This window comes from Equus przewalskii, chromosome 16 (genome assembly GCF_037783145.1).
Source record: "Equus przewalskii isolate Varuska chromosome 16, EquPr2, whole genome shotgun sequence".
Taxonomy (NCBI): Eukaryota; Metazoa; Chordata; class Mammalia; order Perissodactyla; family Equidae; genus Equus; species Equus przewalskii.
This window is the reverse complement of record NC_091846.1, coordinates 35,267,291-35,292,601: the sequence shown is the minus strand read 5'-3', so window position 1 is coordinate 35,292,601 and position 25,311 is coordinate 35,267,291. Positions and strand designations below refer to the sequence as shown.

Genomic DNA, 25,311 nt, shown 5'->3' with positions numbered 1-25,311 from the left:
CAAAAGTTTATTGAAACTCTCGCTGTGTAGCAGACTCTATGTTAGACGCTTGTTTTAGTAAGGATTAGACTTGACTTTGAGTGACAGAAAAAAAATAAAGTGGCTTATATAAGATTCATTCATTGTTGCACAAGTTGTTTATTGAGTGCTGCTTCTATCCCCAGTACCATTCTGGATACAGGATGGAGCCATGAACAGAAAAGAAAAGTCTCTGAACTCTTAAAGTTTCTATTTTAGGTGGTGGGTACAGAACATAATACTAGAAAAGAAGTTAATGTATACTATGTGAGCTGGTTAGCTCTGGAATTCCAGGGCCTTTTGTTTTGTTTTGCAATTTAGGTTGAGTGGTCAGAGAAGGTGGCTTTTGAGCAAAAACCTGAGGGAGGTATGAGGAGGCAAGGCATTTGGGTGTTTGAGAGAAGCACTCTGGGCAGAGGGAAGAGCAAATGTCTGGGCCCCAAGATGTGGAAGTGAGATTGGAACAGATGGAGAGGGGAGGAGCACAACAGGAGAAAATATTAGAAAGATACAGATCCTATAGGACGTCACTGGCCATTGTAAGGATTTTGACTTGACAGTCATATACCTCTTAATGATGTTTCAGTCAACGACGGGCTGGATATATGATGGTGGTCCCATAAGATCGGTGCCATATAGTCTAGGTGTGTAGTAGGCTATACTATCTGGGTTTGTGTAAGTAAGTGCTATGATGTTTCCACGATGATGAAATCTCCTAATGACACATTCCTCAGAACATATCCTCGTTGTTAAGTGACGCATAACTACTCTGAGGTGGGAATACATTGGAAGGGTTTTGAGCAGAAGAATGAGATCTGACTTGAATTTTCAAAGGATGGTTTTGGCTGCCAAGTTGGGAAAAAAAATGTAGAGGGACAATGGCAGAATCAGTGAAACCTGTCAGATGCTGTAATAATAATCGAAGGGAGAGAGAATGTTGGCTTTGATAAGAAAGAGGTAGCAAGGGTGATGAGAAGTATTTAGACAATTAAGCTGCTTTGAAGGTAGAACCAATAGGATTTCCTCTATGATTGGGTGTGTGGAGTATGAGAGAAAGAGAGGACTCATAACCCCAGTCATTTACTGAGATGTCACAGCAGATTCAGGGAGGAAGGTAGAAGTTCCAATTTGAAAGCCTGAGTTTAAGATGCCTATGAAACATCAAGGAAAGATGTCCAATAAGCAGTTTGAGTTCAGAGGAAGTTTGGAATTTTTCAAGTCCAAAGATATGCAGTCCAGAACTTGTTAGGTTGCATCGTCCCCAATAGCCATACGTGGAAACTCATCTCTTAATTAGCAAGTCAGTCACTCTATCCTTAATGTTTACCCTGAGACACCTTAAAAGCAATAACACCTCCCTCCCATACACATGCATGCAGTACCCTTGTTCTGAGGGAACATTCTGAATATTGTTATAGACATCTCTATTGTGGACTTCTTTCATTTAATATTTACTGTGTTCTTGAACACCTTATCTGTGGAAAGGAATTTTCAAATTCTTATATGTACACATGATCTTTTAATAGATAGGCTTCTCTTACTAATACTGCTTTCTCTTCTAAAAAGCTGTTTTGCCCTTAACACCCTCTTCATTGGATAACTGGCTACTCACTTAGCATTGCTTCTTTCACTTTACCTTTGCCTGTTACAAACCAACCTGTGTTTATTTTGAGTTTATGCTTTTTCAAGATCTTGCTTCAGTTTTGTACTTTTTCAAAATAATGGCTTTATAATGATATTCTAGAGCTTAGGTTTTGTTATAGGCCTACTTAATGTTTAAGGATTTTTCTAATGAGGTTTTTGTCCATCCACTTTATTTTTTCCAACTTGCATTTATAAAATATTCTTATAGTTTTATAGAATATCTTTATTATTACAAACGTCAAGGAAAAATTTTTTTTTGGTGAGGAAGATTGGCCCTGAGCCAACATCTGTTGCCAATCTTCCTCTTTTTTTTCCCCTCCCCAAACCCCCAGTACATAGTTGCATATCCTAGTTGTAAGTCCTTCTAGTTCTTCTATGTGGGATGCTGCCACAGCATGGCTTGATGAGTGGTGTGTAGGTTTGTGCCCAGGATCCAAACTGGCAAACCCCAGGCCGCTGAAGTGGAACAGGCAAACTTAACCACTATGCCACTGTGCCAGCCCCAAGGAAAACTTATTTTGTTGGGAACCTGAAATGATATAGTCCCTAGTTTCCTTCACAAAACAGTTGTGTCCAGGAGCATAGGAAGGTTAATTTAGTTTGAATGTTTATGTTGTTTTATGGTAATAAGTTGTTTAAGCCTTTTTTAAAGAAATCAATTTCCCTGGAATGTATCATGGTAGATAAGAACGAGTGTGACATTTCTTAGTAAGCTTGTTATGAAATAATGACCAAGCCCTCCAGGAGATATTCACAGAAGATTATTATTTAATTACAAAGATTCCGTAAATGTATGCAATTTCTATTCTCCTTCCTTATTTGGAATCTTAGTAAATCATAGAGGCCATCGTATTACAGAAAGCCTATATTCATGAGTGCTTTTAAACTTAAATATTTATGGTTGTGATTTTAACTTTTATTCAAAGCTTCTTTAACATCTCTAGTGTATAATTATCATAATGACAAGGCACTTGGAGACAAGTCTGTGTTTTAGATGTTAAGGTTTTAGATATTTAATCCATTGTATTTTCCCATTTCATTTTTAATGCTTTTATCTCGAGAGGTTAAAGTTAAACCCAAGATCCAATCCTTTCACAAACATTGGAGTGTCTGCACTATGTCATGTAACCAAAGATACAAAGATGAATAAAGTATGTAGTCTTCCTTGAGGAATTTCCAGTCAATTGGAAGAGGAAGACACATAAAAAGATAAAAGCGTAGTGATAAAAGATAAAGAGTATAGTAATTGGAAAGATTGTGATAATTACTAGGTCTGATGGGTAGGGAGGGCACCTCACCAGGGGGCTTGTTGGAGTTTTTTCATTCCTGTTATGAAGTATGGATAGGAGTGGGGTGGGCAAGGCAAACAGACACATTATTTCTAGCATCCGGTGCAGAATGGATGAAGGGGTTTGGGAGAGGGAAACTACAAGCACAGTGTTGTTTTGGGAGTAAAGCATGGCTGAATATGGAGTAGAGCCAAGCCAGGTTGTGGGTGGAGCTCACATATTGTCGTGTATGCAGGTTTACTGGCAGGGTTTAAGCAGGGAAAGAAGGTCTTTAAATCAGTGTTTGTCTGGAAACCCCCATGTACAGTGTGGGGAAGGCATTGGAGGAAAATGATAGGAGACCAGAGATCAGAGGAGAGATAAGGGTTCCAGGTGACTTGAATAGTGTTCAAGCAAGGAGTTCCATACTATTTGTCAAGTTAATGTGAGGGATGTCATGATTGTTTAGATCTTAGGGTGTTAGGAGAGGGAAGAGTCAAAACTAACGTTTTCTAGCACAGGAAACAGAATTCATGGTTTTGCTGCCCCCTGAGGTGTGGAGATTACAGATGGGTGGTTGATTGTGGGCAGAGACAGATGACGTCTGAGGCAACTGGAAGCCATCCCATCTGATTGAATGTTAAGTAAAATGCAAAAGTTGAAATTGCCTTACAGTAAGCTAGTCAAATCTTTTTGATGATAGCTATGTTTTGTTACTTCTGAATAATGAAAAGGAATAAAAAAATAAGATTAATTTCTTGGCCGAGGAATGTGAGAAAGTTGAAAGATGAAAGTCATACACAGGTCACATATAGAGACACCAGTAAATTAACACTTCTTTGAGGGTGTACAATTTAAAACTCTCTGCTCTAGTTGGGATTTCTAATACAAAAATATATAGTCACTGACCTCAAAGAACTTGACATGTGTGAAAAGTGTGGCTAAAATTATGTTTGAAGATGTATAAAAGAACTATCTTTGTAAATACAATTGCTGAAAAAGAAAAACACCAAGAAAATTCTTAAATGCTGTTTAGTTTTACCCATCAGATGACTTCAGATACTGTCGTCCCTCAGTATCTGTGGGGGGATAGGTTCCAGAACCCCTGTGGATGCTCAAGTTCCTTGCTTAGCCCTTTCTATCCTCGGATGCGGAACCTGGGGATACGGAGGGAGGGCCGACTGTATTTTGCCAGCCTGGAATTTGCATTCGCCATTCTCTCTTCCAAGTGTTCTTTCGTGTTTGTTTAAAAACCAACAGTGAAAAATTGTTCAATTACACTTAAATTCTCTTAACTATAATGTACAATTAATATAATCAGAGAGTGCTGAAGCAAAGTAATGGCTTAGTGGGATTTCCATCTGTAGAGTAGCCACAGAACCAGTTTTAAGGCAGCCTACTTACTCTTTGTGATGTCAATCATAAATGTTTGAATATACCCTAAACATTCCTAGTATTTTACTCTTGAAATTAGCTACTTTTCTTCTTAGCCTGACTTCCTCAACACTGTTCCTGGCATGATGATGATGATGATGATGATGATGATATTGATGGGTTTTTTTTTTACTTTCCTTTGATTCTAATATTACTTATTTCAATCTTTAAGCACTTCCTTTCGTATTAAGTTCTAAGAATAAGAGTAACATCACATAATGCCTTCTGTTTAAAAAAAATTCTTCATCCAATGTTAGAGCATTTGATCTTTTATAAAATATCTGTGAGCTAAAAATATGAGGTGAGATTCTTCCCATTTCACTGATGTGGAAATTGAGCCAGTGAGAAGTTGCTTCAAATCACAATGATAGAACATAGTTCCTGACCCACTGGCTGCCAGTGAGTTGGAGAAGGCTCAAAGGATCATCTAATCAGCCTTTCATCTGAACCTTAAATCCTTCTCTCATCCTACTGAGAAGCACTCACTCACTGGGATGGCTCTATGTTCAACTACAAGCAGCTGGCCTCCTCTGAGGGCAACCCAGGCTGTTAGGCAGTTTTGAGGATGACAACTCATGAATCAAAAATATACTTCTTTTGGGAATGGCCTGGTGGTGTAGTGATTAAGTTCATGTGCTCCCCTTCAGTGGCCCGGGTTTGTGGGTTCAGATCCCAGGTATGGACCTACGCCACTCATCAAGCCATGCTGTGGTGGTGACCCACATATAAAAAAAATAGAGGAAGATTGGCAATAGGTATAAGCTCACGGCCAGTCTTCCTCAGCATAAATAAATAAATAAATAAATAAATAATATATATATATATATATATATATATATATGTGTGTGTGTGTGTGTGTGTGTGTGTACACTTCTCTTACACCTCCTCCCTGGAGTTCTGCCCTCTGACCAGACATGCACTTCTATATCCATATGGTATAGTAAATTTTCCTGGTTCCTGGCATACAGCTCCTAAAACCTTTGGAATTTCTTATGTGATAAGAGTGTGTTATGTATGCTAATGAGATGACTCAATGCAGCTGGGGGGAGGGAGACCCTAGATAGCTTCAGTATGGGTGGGCTAGTATGGGTGGACTGGTTGCCTAGGTATCAACCATATGATTAGATGGTTAGAACTATCAGCCTACCCTCTAACCTCCAGAGAGGGGAGAAGGCTGGAGATTGAGTTCAGTCACCAATGACCAATGATTTAATCAACCATGCCTATGTAATGAAGCTTCAATAAAACTGAAACAATGGGACTAAGGAAGCTTCTGTTTTGGTGAATATATCTATGTGCTGGGCAGGTGGTGCACCTGCACCACCTCCTCCCTCCCCCATTCCTGCCTTATGCTTGTCTTCCATTTAGCTATTGTGAGTTATATCTTTTAGAATAAAAACTATATAGCAAGTAGAGTATTTTCCTGAGTCCTGTGAGTCATCCTAGCAAATTATGGAAAATAAGCAGGGGGAGTAGGTGTGGGGCATGGGAACCCCTGAATGTGCAGCCAGTTGGTCAGGAGTATGGGTGGTCTCTGGGACTTGTGACTGTCCTCTGAAGTGAGAGCAGTCTTGTGGGTCTGAGTCCTTAAATCTCTGGGGTCTGTGCTAACTCCAGGTAGTTGGTGTCAGAATTGAATTGAGTTGAAAGATGCCCAGTCTGTGTCGGAGAATTGGTAGGTATTGTAGTGATGTATTAGATGTCAGGAAGAAACAAATAATCTAACTAGGTCCCTTTCCAATCTTTACCTTGTAGTTTTTGTTACAAGGGAGTTCCTCAGACTTTTATTTGTCTTTTCTCTAGATATTTCCCAAACTTTGTGTGTGTGTGTAGTAAAATTTGATCAGTAGACTAAATCGTAATATTTTAAATATGTGGTTTTGTTCAAAGATATGTTAATACATTAAATTTAAATGTTCATTTAAAAAATATAGTAGCAAATCTATCTGTCGTCCATCCAGAATGCTTGAGTATATTCCCCCTGGGTTTAGCCATATGTGGATTACCTGTGATTGCACTAGGCAAGAATGTACAAAAGAAGTCATCATGTGAAAACTACGTCTCTGTATTTAAATGTTACTGATAGGTAGGTAGGGTTGTAAAAAATAAAATAATTTATGTGGCTAGTAATTTATAGCAAAAAGGTAAAAATAAAGTCTTGGATTAAAATGCCTCAGTTCAAATTCTGGCTTCACCATTTTTTCAGTTATTTAACTTTTACTTCACTCACTCAACTCTGGTTTCATCATCTGTAAAACAGGGAGAAGAACAATACCTATTTCCTGATGTTGTGAGGATTAAAACAAATTTATTAGTGAAAAATGTTTAAGATAATACCTGACATACATAAAGACTCAGTAAATGTAGCTGCTATTATGACTATGTTATTGTCACTACTAATACCATTATGACTATTACTACTACTATTATTATGCTACTAAAACTCTTGTTTTTTGAACCCAATTCACAGCATAAATTGGTAGTATGGCTTATAAACTTTTGAGCACATATTTACTTAATAAAATGATTTTATGTCTTTTTGAACTTTATTTAATGAGAAATTTCAAAGTTTAAGGACGTATAAAAGTAACTGAACCACCTGTAAGATTTCTTGAGAAGTGATAGAGGAAATGCTAATGAGACGTTAGAGGAGAGATCAAATAGACTGGCAAAAGGAATCTCTTCTTGTAATGCAGATAGAGATCTTGGAAAGAAGCAAAACACGATTTGGAAATGAGAAGAGTAAATGAAACACCATAGGTCTGATCAAATAGGTGTCTTGGCTGTGAATAATTGACAGACAGACATAAAAATGAAAGAGCATGGCATAGGAAATATGTGTTACCACCATGAGCAGTGTACAGCAAGATATTTGGGCACATGAGTGAAATAGATTGAATTAATTAATACAATAAAGGCTATCGTGATAGAAATATTTTATGTTCACTATTGATTGAGTTATTGTTTCAAATTTAAGGATCACAGGGGAAATATGAGTAGCAAAAACTATGGAGAAAATATCCACCAGTATGACTTCTGAACACCGTCACTACAGTGAGAGCCAAAGGTTCAAGAATCATCACTCTTTGGGCATCAACAGCTATTACATGTAGCTCTCTGGAGAGTTCAATCGTTGGATTCATTAAACATTATATCTGAGAATTAGCTTTCTCACTGTGTTTACAACAAAATATGTTAAGGTTTTATTAACCGCTATTAATATGTGAGAATAGCAAACGTTATTTTATGTACAGCTAGTTTAAAAAACAAAAGCAAATAATCCCCATGTTCTGATACAACATTATTTTTCATGCCTCTCTTCTATTCCATTGTATTGAACAAGGGTTGTAACCATACATTTGTTTCACATGTTACACAGATAGCCTCTGATGCCTCCTCATTCCTATCGTAGATCAGCTTGGACGATAGAGTACACTTTTCTCCATCTTTCCCATGTATTCACTGTTGCTTCTCAAGAGATCATGATTTTGAAAAATATTAAAATTCTACTGAAATAGCTTTAATTTTAAAAACATAGTCTTTCTTTGCCTCTCTTTATCTGAATAGACTGATTATTTTATAGTATTTATAGAGGTGAAGAACTCTAACTTGTGCATTTCTTAAGTGTGGTTTGTTCATTTCCTAAATTTCATCTTATGTTTTAAAGACTCTTATTAAATTTCCTTTATTCCTAGATTTAAAAATCAAAAAGTTATCAAAGAAATAGTGAAATTTCTCTTTCCTTTATTATAGTGAATTTTCTTTATCATTGTAAGGCTTTTACAAATGTTTTGTTTCTAGAGTGTTTTACCTTTTATATATTGTAATTTTGTCCTTTCAAGTCATTTAATATACACTCTTTTAAGTCTCTGTAGAAACGCTGGAAAAGAATCTGAAGCAGATGGGAAGGCAGCTTCAACAGCTTGAGAAGGATTTGGAAACCTTTCCCCCTCCTGAGGACTTGCATGATAAGTTTGTGACAAAGATGTCCATATCCTTTTGATAGCTAAATAACTGAAGTCACTAGTCAACTAGAATTACAATTTATTTAATGTTATAAATATGCTTGCATAACCAGAGGTCACGCTATGGTGCCAAATTGTAGGTTTAACCTTCACCTCCTTGCAGGGAAATTTATCAGTGTTTATCTATCATGAATAATGCCGAAATGTATTCTATTGGTTTCAATTCTTTTTTTCTTTTTATCAACTTGGATAATATTTTCTCTCATCTTTTCCCTTCCATATGCCCTATTTTCTTCTGATTTTCATGGTAAATTGAAAGCATATGAAAACTTAGTTTGAGGAAGTTTGAATCTAATGTCATGATGTGATTTAGATATTTTGAAATGTTTCATGAAGCAGATAAAGACTTTATAAGCTGGGGTGACTAGTCAGCTTACTTTCAAGGGTTGAAATATATTAAAAATTACCTCATGTTCCACAAACTTTAATATTTCCTTTAGAAATAATACGTAGTTCCAAAATAAAAATTGAGTTTGTCACAGTCACTGCTTCTGTAGGTGTTCTCCAAACCCAAAATAAAGTTGACAAATATGAGTGAATGTATATAAAATTAATATCATGAGGCTTGTGTCTTGCCTAATTTAAAGTTTCTTTTGAATTCAATTATCTTTGGTTTCACTATCTTTGTGGCTTAGTCTCTAATGAGTAATTGAAGTCATAAACTTCATTTTATTTTCTGAAACTGATGTTGAGTTACTTGGCAAACCATTCCGTGAAATTAGAGACTGCTATCTTTTCTGTTATGATAAAGTATTACTACTGTGAGTTATTAAGATCCCATATGGATTTCAGAATTCCATAACCAGTATAACCCACTTCTAAAATGAGCTCTTATAGATACTCCTAATATTTTATTTTAAACTGGGATAGTTGAAAGAAAATAACTACTTTTCCTCTATCTCTTCTCCCCTGAGATTTGGTGAATCACAAAATTATTATTTGGCTTGTCATAGATTTTATTGCATATGCTTTCAGCTTAATTGTGAATTAGTTCAATTTTAGCTTTCTTCACTGTCTCTTTTGGGAAATATTATAAAAATGCACTCCAGCAACAATCAATTCAGGCTAATGTGTTTGTTTCCTTTCCTATCTTTCCTGCCCTTCCAGTTTCTTCTTCTATTAGGCTGGACGCCTTTATCACTACACTGGAGATGGTTGTTTTTTTTAAAACTAAAGATGGAGTCTGTTTATCCATCAAAAATATATTTTTGTACCACCTTCTCATTTGACAAAGTACGCTTTCTAAAACTAAATTGGTCATTGCAGAGTGACATCAGTTTTATCATCCTTTGCTTTTTTCCCCTCAATCATTTTATCTTGTTAAAATATTCATGACAGTTTATTTTAATCATTAAGTAGTTTTAATCAAAGTACTTATTATTGTTCCCTACAGATAGAAAACACTTTAGAAAAGATTTTGCTTGCATAAGGTTTTTGGTAATACATTGTGAGTGTGTTAATTATGAAGCTTAGGTTTCTGGAACATATATCCTAAGATACATTCCTGAGCTTAGAGTAAAGGTTGTAGAATTCTGCTCAGCAGACAGTCTCACGACCTATCTATACTTGTATTCGTATGACACAAGAAGCTGAATGATGTCGGCTTCTTGAAAGGTATGCAACTCATAAAAAGCAACCAGGAGGAAATCAGAAACAGGAAGGATGATGCTTTGTTGGAAACAATTTTTCATTCTGAGTACAATTATACTCCATGGACAAGAAAGCAGCTACATCCTGTTGCTAAATATCACAACCTAGAAGCCTCTAATGAACTGATTAGCATTCATGTATCTCTTGGAAGTCAGATATATGAACAGTTGGTGCACTTTGCTATTGACAAAGCTTATAATCATAAATATTCTTTGCTGAGATTAGATTGCACTCGCTTGCTTTTCATCTTTGTTAGACATACTAGTTTTGAAGTAATTAAATTCGTTCATTGCAAAGCTTTGTTTACTTTAATTAGGACTGACAACAAGTCAGATTTTGAATATTAAATACATTTATACAGATCTTATTAAAATGACAAATTGTGAGGTTCTTAGATCTTAGAAAATGGAAGAATTTGGAAACTAAACTGCACAATGAATAAAAATGTATTTAAAGTTTGGGTTATTAATGCTCAAGCTCTGTTTATGTTTTAAGTTTTGGTGTTTATTAGTTGAAGCACATATCAAACATTTGGTTCATCAGCCAATTCTGAAAGAATATGTGTATTATCTAAGTTCTTAAGGATGTATTTTTACAAGTAGATATTTAAACAATCATGATGTAGTGAACTATTAAATAATCTGTTAATTGAATTGGGTTAAATTATAATGATACGATTTTGTTTTAATATGAAATTTCACTATTAACATTCAATTATAGTAAATTTTTATTCTTCCAGTGCACATTCTTCCTCTACATTCCCTCCTTAATGTAAAATACTGTGAATCCAGTACATCCTTTAAAGGGCATGCGCAATTATTTCATACATATCACATTGACTTTCTAGTAATAAGTATGTTACTTTCCAATTGCTAAGTCTGGTTAGAAATATAATTAGATTTGAATAGTTCCAGTGTAAATGTTTGCTTGAAAAAATGTGTAACAAGAATTCATGGTAGGGTCACTAATATTGTTATATGCAAACTATTACATGTGAGGTATACATACTTATTAAATTTTCATCAGTGAGAAAATTAAGAAAATGCCAGGATTTGTGTTATCCAGGACCTGTTCTTTTCTTTTGACCTTTAAATTCTGGACTATTTCTTATTTTAAGGAAAATAACAGATAGAGTCTAGAGCATCACCCTTGAAATTCTCCTTGCACAAGAGTTTATCATTCTATTTTCTTCTCTTTCTGCCACCTCTCCTGAGGCTCTTAGAAAAAATCATCTCGCTAGACATTTATGTATTTTTGTGTTTATTGCAACTTAAATGACAAGTTCCTTGACTCTTTCCCATATTAAAGTCTTTAACTTTCTTCATTACAATCCCACTTTGTTTTCACTCTTTCTTTTTGTTGTTCCGCTATATGGAGATATTTTAGGCACTTCTGAAATTACTACTCCCTAGATGCTAAACTCATCCCAATAAATTCCTTGAGAGAAAGACTTAAATCTTACTTATGTCTATAGTCCACGTTACATAAAGCACAGCATTTTTCACGTAAAGGAATTCAATACATTTTTATTTAATTCAACTGGGGTTAGGAAGTAACAGAAGAGTGGAGTGGGTGAAATGTAAATTGTGTAGTCCACAGTCCATTTTCAAGAGTGGGAAGTTGGGTAATTGAGTGATGTGTAAGAACAGATTTTTATTTTCTTGAATTAGACTTCTCTCTCCTCCCTTTCTTCTTCTTTCTCTCTTGCCTGTCTTCATTTAACCCATTCTTAACAAGCTTTTAAGACTCAAGTTAAACTATCCTGCTTCTCTTCTTCTATGGATCAAGTCTATAGTGATGTTTTCCTTCCCTGAAGTCTTACCACACTCACAGAGGGTGCTACACAACTTAGTGCTCACTGCTGCTTTAGAGTCAGACCTCAGTTGTTTCAGTCACTGTCACCTTCTTGGCCAGGACTTCCCTGACTACCCAACGTAAGTTAGCATCTATTGCTATATAACATCACAAGCTTTCATTTTCTTCATCACGCTTTTTACTATCTGAATATCTCCCTCTTTTACTTCTTTGTTATCTGTCAGCATACTCTAGAATGAATGTTGCATGAAAGCAGGGACTTTGCTTTTCTTGTTAGCTGCTGTTTTCCCTGGTGCCTAGAAAAGGGAAGTATGACAGGGTTCAGTGAATACTTATAGATTAGCTGCCTGGCTGGCTGGATCCTGGGTACTTAAGAAGATCTATAAAAGGTATTAGACATGTAGGACTGATTGAAGCTGGTCCTTGTAAGATGTGTTATTGGAAGTAGTAGACATCCTTGATGGAGGAAGTGCAATAATGAGGGCAAAGCATGAGAATAAATGTGGAAGATATTTGTGCTGGGTAGTTTGGGAATGAGCAATACTTGCTGACCAGGAGTTGAATCCCAAATCTTAGTCTTGTTATTTAGTTGACCAACACTAAATATTTGTGGTTCAGTGTGTGTGAACACAGATCTGGTTGTCATATACCTTTCAAGTGGGAGGACTAGAGTGGTTCAAATAGAAATTTATGAGAATTTGGCCTAGTCCTGGTAAAGGAAAAGAAAATATATTTCATAAAAACATCAAGTAATTGTATATACATCAATATTTTTGTAATAAATTTTATCAAATGTTTATTTTGTTGAGTAGCTCACCTGTTTCTCTAAAGCTCTTTGCAAGTATAGGGCTTGATGCTAAGCCAAAAATAAAGCCTTACTACTACTGACATGAGCATTACTTTTAGCTGGAGTTTAATAATTGGCACAAGAACGACTACGTTTGTTTTGTCTTTTGGATCATGATGATTTTTTTGTCTGAATGTTTCACCATCCCTTAATGAGGGAGTAGCCCATCAATAATGATGTAGAGTGCTCATTAATGTAACCATTTATTCCATCCTATCAGACAATCATTTTAAAATTCTGAGAATTAATTTGGCTATTTCTAAAATTGTTTCAGTTCAGTCACAATTTTGCCATTCTTCTGAGGGATTCCAGTTATTCAAAGCTCCATTTCATTTCCTTTGGGAGCAAATTGTTTTATAGACAACAATGATAAGAAAAATTAACTTATAAAGCTCTCTAGCTGTTAGAACAAGACCATGTAATTTCCATGGTTTTGGCTCTTGGTCTTCTTCCCACCACATCTTTTAATAGAATTGTACTCTTTTGGGGCCAGCCTGGTGGTGCAGCTGTTAAGTGTGCACAGTCTGCTTCGGCGGCCCAGGATTTGCTGGTTCACATCCCAGTTGTGGACATGGCACTGCTTGGCAAGCCATGCGGTGGCAGGCATCCCACATATAAAGTAGAGGAAGGTGGGCATGGATGTTATCTCAGGGCCAGTCTTCCTCAGCAAAAAGAGAAGGATTGGCAGCAGATGTTAGCTCAGGGCTAATCTTCCTCAAAAAAGAAAAAAACAGTACTGTTTTATTAACTATGCCCAAGCATATTTCTATTTCATTTGATTCTTACCTGAACTTTTCATTCGTACCTGAAAATTTAAAAAATGTTTTAGAATAATACTTACAGCTTTATTTTAACCTATTTACCAAACTGATTCTTGAGAGTGGGGATATTCCCAAGAATTAGAATAAAATTACAAGTATTTATGAGTTGCCTATTATTAGAACTCAAAGCCTTACAAGCAGTGGAAAGGGCAGACAAGGAGTAGCTGTAGAAGCATGCAATTAGAAACACCCATCAAAGTAGTGTCCTTACCCTATTATCCAGGATAATTGCTTTTTCAGCGATTCTCTTAGCTCTCAACATTACATCCAAATTGTGTGTGTGTGTGTGTGTGTGTGTGTGTAGGCCTACATGTGCAATTTTATGAATAGAAGTTCCATACCTTTCGTCAGACCTTTGAGGAGGCCTGTTACCCTCCCCACCAAAGTTTAAGAATGATGACTCTAGGGTGAAATAAGTAATTGGCACCAATGTAGTTGCAGATGATTAGACTTAATACAGCTAAGAAGGTGGAATACAGCATCTGGAGAAGGAGCTGACAGTCAGAGGTGACCACCCTCCCCCAGAAAAGAGGCTGCTGAAGGACAAAACACTACCAGGGAATTGGACTAGAAGGGAAAACTCACGACTTCCTTACTACAAATACTACATATGCAGTGGAACAAATGATCACTCATAGCTGTAGAGATTAGAGAAGAAGGCTTTGTGGAAGAGGAAGAATGGAACGAAGTCTTGAATGATAGGTTTGACCAAGCAAAGGCAGAAAACAATTTCTCTTTTAGACAAGAGTTAAAGATGCATAAATAATCCTTGTAGATATAGTCTCTATCTGGGACATAAATAATTTTAGGTGAGAGTGTATAGATTGAATAAGTAAACCAGTGTTGATTTCTGAAGTTACAAGGTAAACGAAGGGATGCTTATTTCACAATACAAATGAATCATCATGTGTTCCATTCAATGATAGTTTCTGAATGCATTTCAAATGTGATTTTTTTTTACATAAATTCACTTTACCTACAACATTTCATGAATATGGATTATTTCACAAGACAAAGTATATAGACCCCTGTCCCATGTGACTATATTGCTGTAGTTTCTTGTGATTTGACTAATTATGCAAAATCTTTTGTTTTTCATCCAAGAATTAAAAAATGATACCACATATAAATGCATCAACCATTGTTACTGTATGATCTAGATTCTAGAAGTTATGAAGAGGCATTTTGCTATTCAGATGAAAATAAACTGAGGCACAGAAAGATCTATCCATTTTCTCAAGGTCGTTAAAAAAAAAAAACAGCTCTTGCACTAGAATCCAGACTCTCTACATTCTAGTCGTCTCTGTTCTAAAATACTATTTTTATAGCTTTTTATAGTATAAAGAAAAACAGGCATAGAAGGGCAATAGATAATCTGAACTGGCTGTGGACATGGGTTACAGGTGAGTTGTGGTAGACTGTGATGCCTTGATTCCTTGTGGGCACGTTGGGTTCTAATTATTACGATTCATCTTTGCCCCCTGGGGTCGCCATCTATCTGGCAGCCGTTCTGCTGCTTTCGTTTTCCGTCTTCCGTTCTTTTTCTCAAAAGGGCCTGGATAAGTCTCCTTATTTCATCCTCCGCTGGGGAATGCTCTGACCAGAGGAAACATGTGTTTTTTAAATGGTGGAGAATTTTTCTTTTTAGATGTAAACATTCCATTTTTGGTTTGTTATTTTGCTAATGTCTTTTCATCCTTTTGCATTAGAGAAAATAAGATGACTTCAGTAAGTTTAATTCTGCATGTTTCATTTCTTTATATGTCCCAATTTAGAGGAGCCATAGACAATTATGACTGATGCTCTAACAGAGTCATCTTTTCAGAATGTGGTGTGTTGATTTTATAGCCGACTGCATCAGCAGTCATACCACAGAGGAAATTCTATAGTTTGTCTGGAAAATGGGTTCTAATGCCACCACCACATTCACACAGTGAGTCTTCTCAGTCTCAGTGTGTTTGAACTAAGTTTTCATAAATCAGAGAAAAACATTTCTGTATGTCCGTGTCTGTGTTATCATTATTTTAAATTGTGTAATGCCTAGAAGAAATTATGTACCAATTTTCCCAAGGAGAAATTTTAAAACATGAATTTACTTACATGATATAAGAAGTTTTTAATGTAACTCTTAAATTTATTTTTGATTGCTTTTAGAACCTTAAAGCTTAAAATGAATAAGTAGGCAATAATAATACCAAGTATTTATATGTACTACTAAATGCCATTCGTTTTTCTAAGAACTTTGCACATATTAACTCACTCGGTCCTCACCACAGCCCTATGAGATAGTGATAGTATTATTATTCCCATTTTATAGGTGAGGAAATTGTGGTACCAGGGAGGTGAAGGCATTTGCCCACAGGCATGACACTACCAAGTGTAGGAGCTAGAAATTGACCCCAGGTTGTCTGGTTCAACTGCTATGCTTATGACTGTTACTGGTTTCAGTTTCATCGTGATTGCAACTACTGAACTAGAGTTTTAAATCGTATTGCATCATCTGAGTAATATAGGTAGGCAAATAGGAAGAAAAATTTCCTTGACGTCAATGCTAAACGAAAAATTTTAAATATATAAATATTTAATTTTTCTGATAATTTTGCCAGAGTTAATTAGAAATCAAATTTAAGATTTTCATCGCTGTACAGTATAGATTGAATTTTTAAGAATGGTTAACTATGAGAGGTAATTTTGGCATCTCGGAGATGTATAATAGTGGCTAAAATTAAACTGAAACATTGGTCTTAAAGATTTTTTTCCCCCTAAGACATTACTTTGTAAATTTCAGAGTACCTTAACTATGATGTACAGCTTTGTGATCAGTGCAAAAGAACAATATGAGAAACTTTCAAAGTTACATGAAAACATGGAAAAGTTATACCAGAGTATAATGCAATACTATGCCATTGATGTGAAGAAGGTGTCCGTGGAAGACTTTTTGACTGACTTGAATAATTTCAGAACCACAGTCATGGTATGTTAAAAATTTAATATGTTTTTAATATAGTATGTATATCTACACTATCTCATCTATTATTTTATTTCATTACTTCATTCCACTCCTGTTGTCTATAGTAAAACCTACCTTTTCTGATGTTGAAAGTTAGCTTAAAAATTTCGGATTTTAAATCTATTGAAAAATGTGTGGTTTGTTCTCTTTTTTGGCCTTCTCAACATTAAGCTATAATCTGAAATTTTGATTGAAAAAGTGACAAATTCTGAAGTTTTTCATAAAGACTCCCCTCCTGGTTGATTAGAGAGCACTTTTATAATACGTTTTTGGCTATGAATTTGTTTCTTTATACTTAAGATCAATTTGTATTTTTGTGGTATAATTTTACCAAATTCCGTGTAGCTCTTATGAAGCTTTTTTTCCCTTGTCTTTTCTTAATGCATTGTACAATAAGCTACCTGCGATTTGCCTTTGAATGGATTTTATATTCCTAGGGTTTCCTTTAGATACTTTAATAGGGAGGTCAGGTCTTTGATGTGGAATCCTTTCATTTAGGCATTAAAAAGATCTTTTGAAAAGTATTAGCTGATTAGATGGGGGGAAAACCACACATGTATTAAAGTGAGAAAGTATTGTTACCTCCCTAGGGAAACCAGCGATACATTTCTACAACGAAAAGTAATGTTATTCTTAATAGATGGGTAAGTCATTTCTGTATTTCAGCGAATGTTTGTGGGGATTAAAAGTTCTGAAGTATAAAGAAAAGGAAGGTTGAATTTAGAGCTCGTTCTTTTAACTCTCAGGAAAACTTTTCTTGCTGAATTTATTGGATTTGGTTACAATCTCTTGGTTATGATTAGATAACCTTTTAATAAAAACTCAGTATTTTTTTTTTCTTAAGATTGGCACCTGAGCTAACATCTGTGGCTAATCTTTTTGTTTTTTCTTCTTCTGCCCAAAGCCGCACAGTATGTAGTTGTATATTCTAGTTGTAGGTCCTTCTAGTTGTGCTATGTGGGACGCCACCTCAGCATGGCTTGATGAGCAGTGATAGGTCCGCGCCCAGGATCTGAACTGGTGAAATCCTGGGCTGCTGAAGCAGAGCTCACAAACTTAACCACTCAGCCAGGGGGCTGGCCCCCAAAACTGAATATTTTGAAGGGAAGCTAGTCTGCAATTAATACACATTTACTCACAGCTCTGGTGATTTCCTCCACAAATTCAAAGTGATTCTTTAAATTATTTTTTCACTACCAGAAATGAATTTGATTATTAAATACATTTATTGTGTACCTATATGTGTGACGTATAATATATTTTAATTTTTATAATGTTTTATGAGGCAACATGGCTTCGTGGAAGTAGCAAAGACTTTGCCATCTAAGTATGTATTCCACACTAGTTATGTGACTATAAAAACTATTTAACCTTCCTGAGCCTCAGTTTCCATATTTGTTAAAGGGGATGTTAAGTCCTTTCTCATAAGAGTGTTTAAGTATTAAATGAGATAATATGTATTAAGTATTTATCACAGCTCGTGTCATGTGGTAGTTGCTTGATAGATTGTTATGTGGTAAAAAGTTAACTCCATGGGCCTGAGGTACTGAAATCCTGAACATTTCAAAGAAAGTACTGGCCCTTGACTGGATCTCAGGAGATCGCCTATAAGCCCTTGGAATACCCTGCCTGATAAAGGTGTCTTTGTAAATCTGGGCCTTGGGCTAAGCTAGGTAGTTGATGCTAAATACGTGATTTATGGTGAACAATTTTCGTTCACCTCTTAGTTTGCTATTTAATTCCATACTATTCAACTCTGGAAACCAGGTTAACTTCAGTGAGTCAGTATGAAAATATTAGTGATAGATAGGAAACTTTAATGTGTCGAAGGTCTGTTCTGGAAAGCCACATTAATACAATAGGCAAAAATACGTATTTTCTTTTTAAGAAATACTGTTAAAATATATTTACCTTGTTACTTCGTGCACTGGCATTCATGATTCCTGGTCATGAATGAGCAGCAAATTTTACTGTAAATTGGAGGTCCATTTTGTCTCACATGTAAGGAGCTGGAACCACTGTCTTCATTCTACACCTGCCCCCCACTATGGCAGTTTTCCATGGAATGTTTTCTCTCAAGTTCAGGCCACTCTACTTGCTGTTCCCTATGCCTGGAGCACTCCTTCCATATTTTGCCTGGGTGAATTATTGTGCTTAGCCTTCTGATCTCTGCCCAGACTTCACTTTATCTAGTAACAGATGTTCCCATCTACAATGAGTGACATTCTCTAACACAGATGCTGCCAACCAAGGGCCAAGTGCTGCATTCATTCATTTAATCCTTACAACCACCACCAGATGTGGTATGTGTACTATGGTTATTCCTGTTTTACAGATGAGGAAACTGAGGCTTACAGAAATTGTGACTTGTCCATTGTTACACAGCTGGCAAGTGGCTGAACTGAGATTCTAACCCAGGGAGTCTGGCTCCAGAGTCTGTGCCATATGTGGCTGAACTGTATTAATGCCTATTAAATGTAGGAATTACGATTAATAGGACTAACAGGACTAACTTGAAACTTAACTCCCCCAAAATAAAAAATGTGGCTACTTTTATTTTTAATAGTAATTTAGTTTGTGCATAATTTATCTAAAAATATTTGTGTTTTAGGATTGCCCTAGAATTTAAACTTAAGCAGTTAAAGAGTGGCTCACTTTTATTCAAAGCCGTTTACTATACCTTTGACTAACTTATACAATCTCTCACTAGTGTTACTAGGATCTCACAACTAATTTGCATAGATATAACTGTTCAGGTTCTTTTTTTTTTTTTTTTTTCCTTCTCTCTGTCTCTCTCTGAGAGCCTTTTTCCAATAACTAAAGAAGGAACATCTGTTCAGTCTGCTGCCTCAAGCCATGTAGGCCAAGAGGGAAAAGTTTCATGATCTTGTAGCCTCCTCTGAGGAACAGCTGTTCGTTGTAACGGCAATTTAACTCACCCCTTTTCTAGTTAGGGATTCTCAACTGGGAATTAATTTGTTGTTGTTTTAACAATCTAGAAAGTATGCTTGTTGGGGATGGTTTCTATTTGGAACTATGATCAACTTCCAAGAAACAGAGATTACGTTTACACTGTAATTTTATTTAGCTTTATTTTTATCACCATCTTCAACAGGACAAAACCAAAACCAGTTGCCACTGATTGAGTTGCTGAGACCCTTTACTCGATGCTTTACATGTGTCATCTCACTTAGTCTTCACAGAGTTTTTGTGAGGTACAGAATGGTACCCATAAGGTGGCTGCGGGGTTGGGAAACTCACTGCCTTTGCAGAGTCACTTCAGAATTGATAGGGGTGAGGATTTGAATGGAGGCTTGCCTGACTACAAAACCTGTCCTTTTTTTTTTTTTTTTTTTTTAAACATTTTCAAGTACACTGCTGCCCGGAGAGTTTTTAAGAAAAGTCAAAATGTAATTTTTTAAGAATGTTTTTGGTAACTTAGAGGAGATCAGCACAAGACCTACTTTATTTCCTTACTCCTTGGTAGAATAACTTTCTATTTACATTGATGGGCTCAAGATAGAAGAATGTTTGCAGATCTGGTTCTGTTTCAAACATAAAATGCTCTCCTTTAAAATTAGAGACCTATTAATGTAAAGGCTTGTGGCCAGGGTGAGGGTTAAAGCAAGGGGTAGAGAGTCAGCACCTCTCTATGATAGATTTTTATTTCCTATAGGACTCGCACAAAGCTTGAAGGTCAAATTGGAGGTACTAGGTGGAAATGTTTGACCTCACACTACAGGCTGAGTAAATTGGTGGCCTACCAGGCATCAAGCTTCACCAGATGAAGCTCATGCCTTTAGTCTTATAGTGTTGTATAACAATAATCATCGTTTTCCACTTGTGGCTGGTTTTAGATTCATTGTTACACGCCATTGTCAATGTACCTGTTTTTCATAGAGATATGCAGAATTCTAGAGGATAAATTGAGCTCATTATGGAATTTTTCTTGAATCTTGCTAGGACCTCCCTATCCCCCTTTACCTTATTCAACAGCTGTAGTATGTCCATGTTTGTCCTTTGAGTTTAAATCCAGTTCTCGTGTCTCTCTTTGGTCACTGTGGGCTTGAAACATAGTCTGTCCTGGTCCAGCTCCCCATTCATATTCATATTAGAGAATTTTGCTCAAACTGCTTTTACTCACCAAAGCCTGAATTAACATGGTTTCTTCTTTAGCAATCTCATTTCTTATCCTGATCATTGAAAGTTCTTTTGCTGTTCTGTTTCTTTAGCAAGAATTATTAGCACAGTGCAGCGACACTCCGAACTCCTTAGGCAACTTTCGTCTGACACCTCGTTTGTTTTGCTTAACATCTCATCTTAGAGAAGTACTTCCACATTCTGCACTCCTTTGTTATTTGTCCCCTTCTAGATACCATGTTTGAAAACAATTTTTCTGCCAAATTATACTTATTAAGAATATGTTTTCTGTTTTAATTGGAAATACGTAATTGCTGTGTAGACCCTCTGAGTTGACAATTTCATATGTTCCCATATAGAATTGATATGATTACACTTAAAGAAGTCAGGCTTTGGGGTTTGTGTAGCTTTTTTCTAAGCACATGAGCATTTTCTGTTGGGATTTTAAAGTACTGAAAAGGAACTCGACATCCTTTATAAGTAGTTTCTAAGACTGCATATTTGGATACCTTGCTTTAGGGTTAGGATTTCAAGGGCAATAGAAAGCAATCTGCCTTAAAAGGGATTACTGTTGTGCACACAGAAAGTGGGGAGCCTTGTATTGTCTCTTTTTTTCTTTTTTTGTACACTGGGTTTACATATATATGAAAGTGCTGAACTTTGAAGTTTTTATTTTCTAATCCATAAAATCTAGTCTGTTCCTCCCTAAACTTTATTTCCCACAGATTTGCCTCCCATCTGAACTATGTGATGACAAAGAGAAAGGATTTTGTCTGATTTCTTCAAACCTTAAGTGGTTTATGAATTCTGCCTGCAATAAGCTTCATTCTCTTTATTTGTGTGTTTGTTTTTAATAGTGATGATTTGCTGTCCGCCTCACTGTTGGGAAGACAGCAGTGGTTGAGTGCAGGCTCTGACATTAGAGAGTCATTTAACCTTACTGAGCCTCAGTTTCCTATTAATAACAGCATGTGTGTCTTAGGAAGATTACATTTTGAAGATCAAATGACATAATGTACCTATAGCCTCAAAACAAGTTAGCTATCTACAAAGAATAAAAGTATAGTAACTTTCACCTTTCCCATCTCGTTATAAAAAGATTGATATTTTAAGTATTTTATCCCTTTTTAATTTTATGCTTTCCTATAGAATACTTTGAACTAAATAAATAGCTACCTATATTTCATTGATAGTTGTGTCTTTAGATTATTTCTACAATTTTGTTAGAGTTATGTTTCATCCATTTAAGGATTTGTCATTCAGCTATTTTCAGACTTCAAGTTGAATTTTGGTTCCTGCAATTAAAATACACTGTGTAGTGAATAAATATAAAATCAATTATGTCATTTAATCTTCCTGCATGTGTTGATGAAATACAATTTATTAAAGTACTGATTTACCAAACAAAAATGAAATCATCCAATGAAAGGATATTTTTAGTGTAAAATATTTTTCATACAGAGGACAGCCAGAACAAAATTCATTTTGCCAAACCATTTAAATTATAAAAATTTGATGCTTGTCAACTCTAAATGTCATTTCTGATTGCTACTATATAGACCATCTCAGTGACCAACAGAAATTCCAAGGTGCTAAGTATTTTTGGTGTGTTTCTTATATCTTGTAGATTGACTCATATGTTATCAGAGAAAAGAAAATCCTGTAAAAGTCCTATGGCTGGATGTTGAGCCAGCTTATGTAATTATAATAGGAAATATCTTCTAGCCTTGCTTATTTTGGTGAGCTTATGACTTGAAAATCATCTTCACTGGCACCCTTGTTATTTTGAGATCATACTTGGAGATAAAAGCTCGAAACCTAGAGCAACATAACTATTCTAACTATAGGATCTTGTTTTCTTCTTATCCTTTAGTATCTCTTTCTTTAAGGAATTACATCAATTCTAGGTGCTAAATATTTTGGGTTTGCAAACTTGAAAATTAATCCTGATAGGTTCTTCTAATCTTTATTCTTTAGGCTTTTCACAATAAAAACACACCTAGACTAATTGGCTTCATTTTTCTCTTTACTGATAAGATTTATTCTTACTATGCATTGCTCAGTGGGATACTAAATGCGTTTGACTGACAGGTTCTGTGTGATTAAATGTCTGGTGATTTATATTTCCCTTTTGCATTTTAAGTATTTTGTTTGTTCACTGAAATAATATAGCAAAAGGTAAAGACTGGATTATTCTAATATAATAAGATCAATGATTGATAATGGAGGGAAAAGAAATCAACTAAATAACAAACACATAGCAATAAGTATATGAACCTGTGTAATTCAAAAGGCAGCACTAAACTAGGATATCACAAACAAAAAATGAATAAAATGGCATATTCTTTGCACATTGGATATACTGGTCTCTCCACATTCTGAGCAAGAGAAAGAGAGAAGACACTATTAGCTAAAGGCTACTCTTTATATTGTGTTTTAAACATAATCAGGTTCATGTGGAATTTTGTCAGGTTTGAGTTGGGTGTTTTCCTTGAAGAGATGACTAGCAGTAGCTCAAAAAAATGCTGCCCTATCACTAAGCCTACCTTTAAGCACAGTTCTTCCTGGCTGTCATTGTGGGCCAAGCTGTGTCCGTATTTAGCTTCACAATTGGGAGAGAGAAAGAAAATTAATGGAAAATCATGTCCTGCTTTGGGAAAACCTTAAAAATGAGCATTTTGTGGCCAGCCCGATGGCCGAGTGGTTAAATCCGCAAACTCTGCTTTGGCAACCAGGGTTTTCACTGGTTCGGATCCTGGGGGCAGACATGGCACCACTCATCAGGCCACGCTGAAGCAGCATCCCACGTGCCAGAACTAGAAGGACCCACAACTAGAATATACAACTATATACTGGGGGGATTTGGGGAGAAAAAGCAGAAAAAAAAAAGAAGAAGATTGGCACCTGAGCTAACAACTGTTGCCAATCTTTAAAAAAAAAAATGAACATTATATACTTTATTAAACAAGTTGATGAATAGATTGAAATATCTCATTTATTTGAGAATTTTGCCAAATGTTTGAAGGAGTTGCAAACAGACTCATTGCAAAGTTAATGAAGGGTCAGCCATGTTAATATTTGGTGGGCTAGTAAGTAATTTGTTGTTTCACCTGAGTCTGACTTTACAATAAAGAGCGACTTGAACCTGAAACAGTTTAATCATCAGCCCCTGCACATCCTTTGGGACATTCTCAAAGGATAGTTTTCCATTTTCATATGTTTCACGGTCATAACTAATTCAACTAATTGACAATAACTAATAATAACAACTAATAACTAAGAAATGGTTCAACTAAAAACACCTCATATTGAATGTTAAGGGGATGAATTGTTTGTACCAGTGTATAGTATGTCATGCTCTCCTGTTCTCCTTGATAGCATTTTTTTATTGGATTTCGTAATACCAGAGAAATTAGTTTGATTAATTTTTACTGTCATTCTGGATTCCTTTCTAAAGCATCTACTGTGTAATCCTTGCAGATTGGGGTTTCTAAGAATAAACTTCTTTTCCATGAGGTAGTTATAGCCCATCGTTTATTTTTTGCACCTGGAGGGGAATTTTATATTTAGTAATAAAAGAAAGTAATCTTGATCGAAAACTGACAGGTAGATCACATACGTTTTATATTCTTAAAGACTTTTTTGACAAGTATTAATCATAAAAATATTATTTTCTTTCGTGTTCCAGTAAAGGAATATGTACAGGATGCATTTTTAAGTGTTTTTAAGTTAAAATATTTTCCATTCCTTCCTGAAAATGTAGTCATCAGGAATTTCTAGAGAGCAGTCCCTTAGTGTGGTTGAGCATCGACTCTTCTCAAGGTTGGGTGAACTCCTAGCAAAGCATTTAGTGGGGATGTGTTGGACTCTTTCGTGGTGGTTTACTTTGAGGAAATTAGTCTGTGTTTTCATGGTACCTAACACCCATCCCTCTGGAAAGCATGCAGATTTAAATTCAGTTTGTCTAATCTCATTTTGGCAACTTGAGACAAAAATTGAGTACTTTAGGCAACAAGAAAAGATTTCCGAGTTTAGTGAAAACTGTACTAAAGAGACCCCTGGCTTACATACATTAAATATTCATTAATGTTGAAAGAAATAAAACTGAAAAGACATTTATAAGCTTTTCAACTTTTTTTTTTTCCATATAACAAAATCTCCACTAGTTTTCTAAGTTACGAAAATATACAGGCTATTATCACATGTTGAAAAATGTTTAGTTGGGTAGATGAAACTATTTAAATAGGCTAAGACTCAGAAATAGAGATGAAGTACAATCAAAAAGTCAGGCTCTATGGAAGTCTACTTCTGTTTTATACTCTCATTTTTATATTTTATTACAATATTATCTTAGAGCATAAAATAAGACTAATGTATTTGTCAAGTAGGCCTATTTGGAATATAGTCTATTTCTTAAGGTTTTTTGGGAGAGGAGTAATATGCACATTGATCTTTTTAAATTTTGCTTTTGGGGAAAAAACAAAACAACTATTAATTGTAAGATTGGGCAATGTTTTAAGTTAATTTATCAGGAATGTCTAATTTCAAGTGCAAGCACTACTTGAGGAGAAAAACACAGGATGCTAACTTTCGTTTCTAGAATAAAATCTTATAAAGCATATTAGATTTAGAATTATTA

At 35.5% G+C, this 25,311-nt stretch overlaps 1 protein-coding gene across 3 annotated transcripts in view; it reads left to right on the top strand.

Moving 5' to 3' along the window:
• The window catches only part of DIAPH3 (diaphanous related formin 3), a 484,563-nt gene that overhangs the window by 295,516 nt on the left and 163,736 nt on the right, over positions 1–25,311 (top strand). For all 3 annotated transcript variants that reach the window (XM_070578871.1, XM_070578869.1, XM_070578872.1), the window contains 2 exons: positions 8,231–8,356; positions 16,333–16,496. In XM_070578871.1, coding sequence (XP_070434972.1) covers positions 8,231–8,356; positions 16,333–16,496 — 290 coding nt within the window. The remainder of the gene's footprint in view (positions 1–8,230; positions 8,357–16,332; positions 16,497–25,311) is intronic.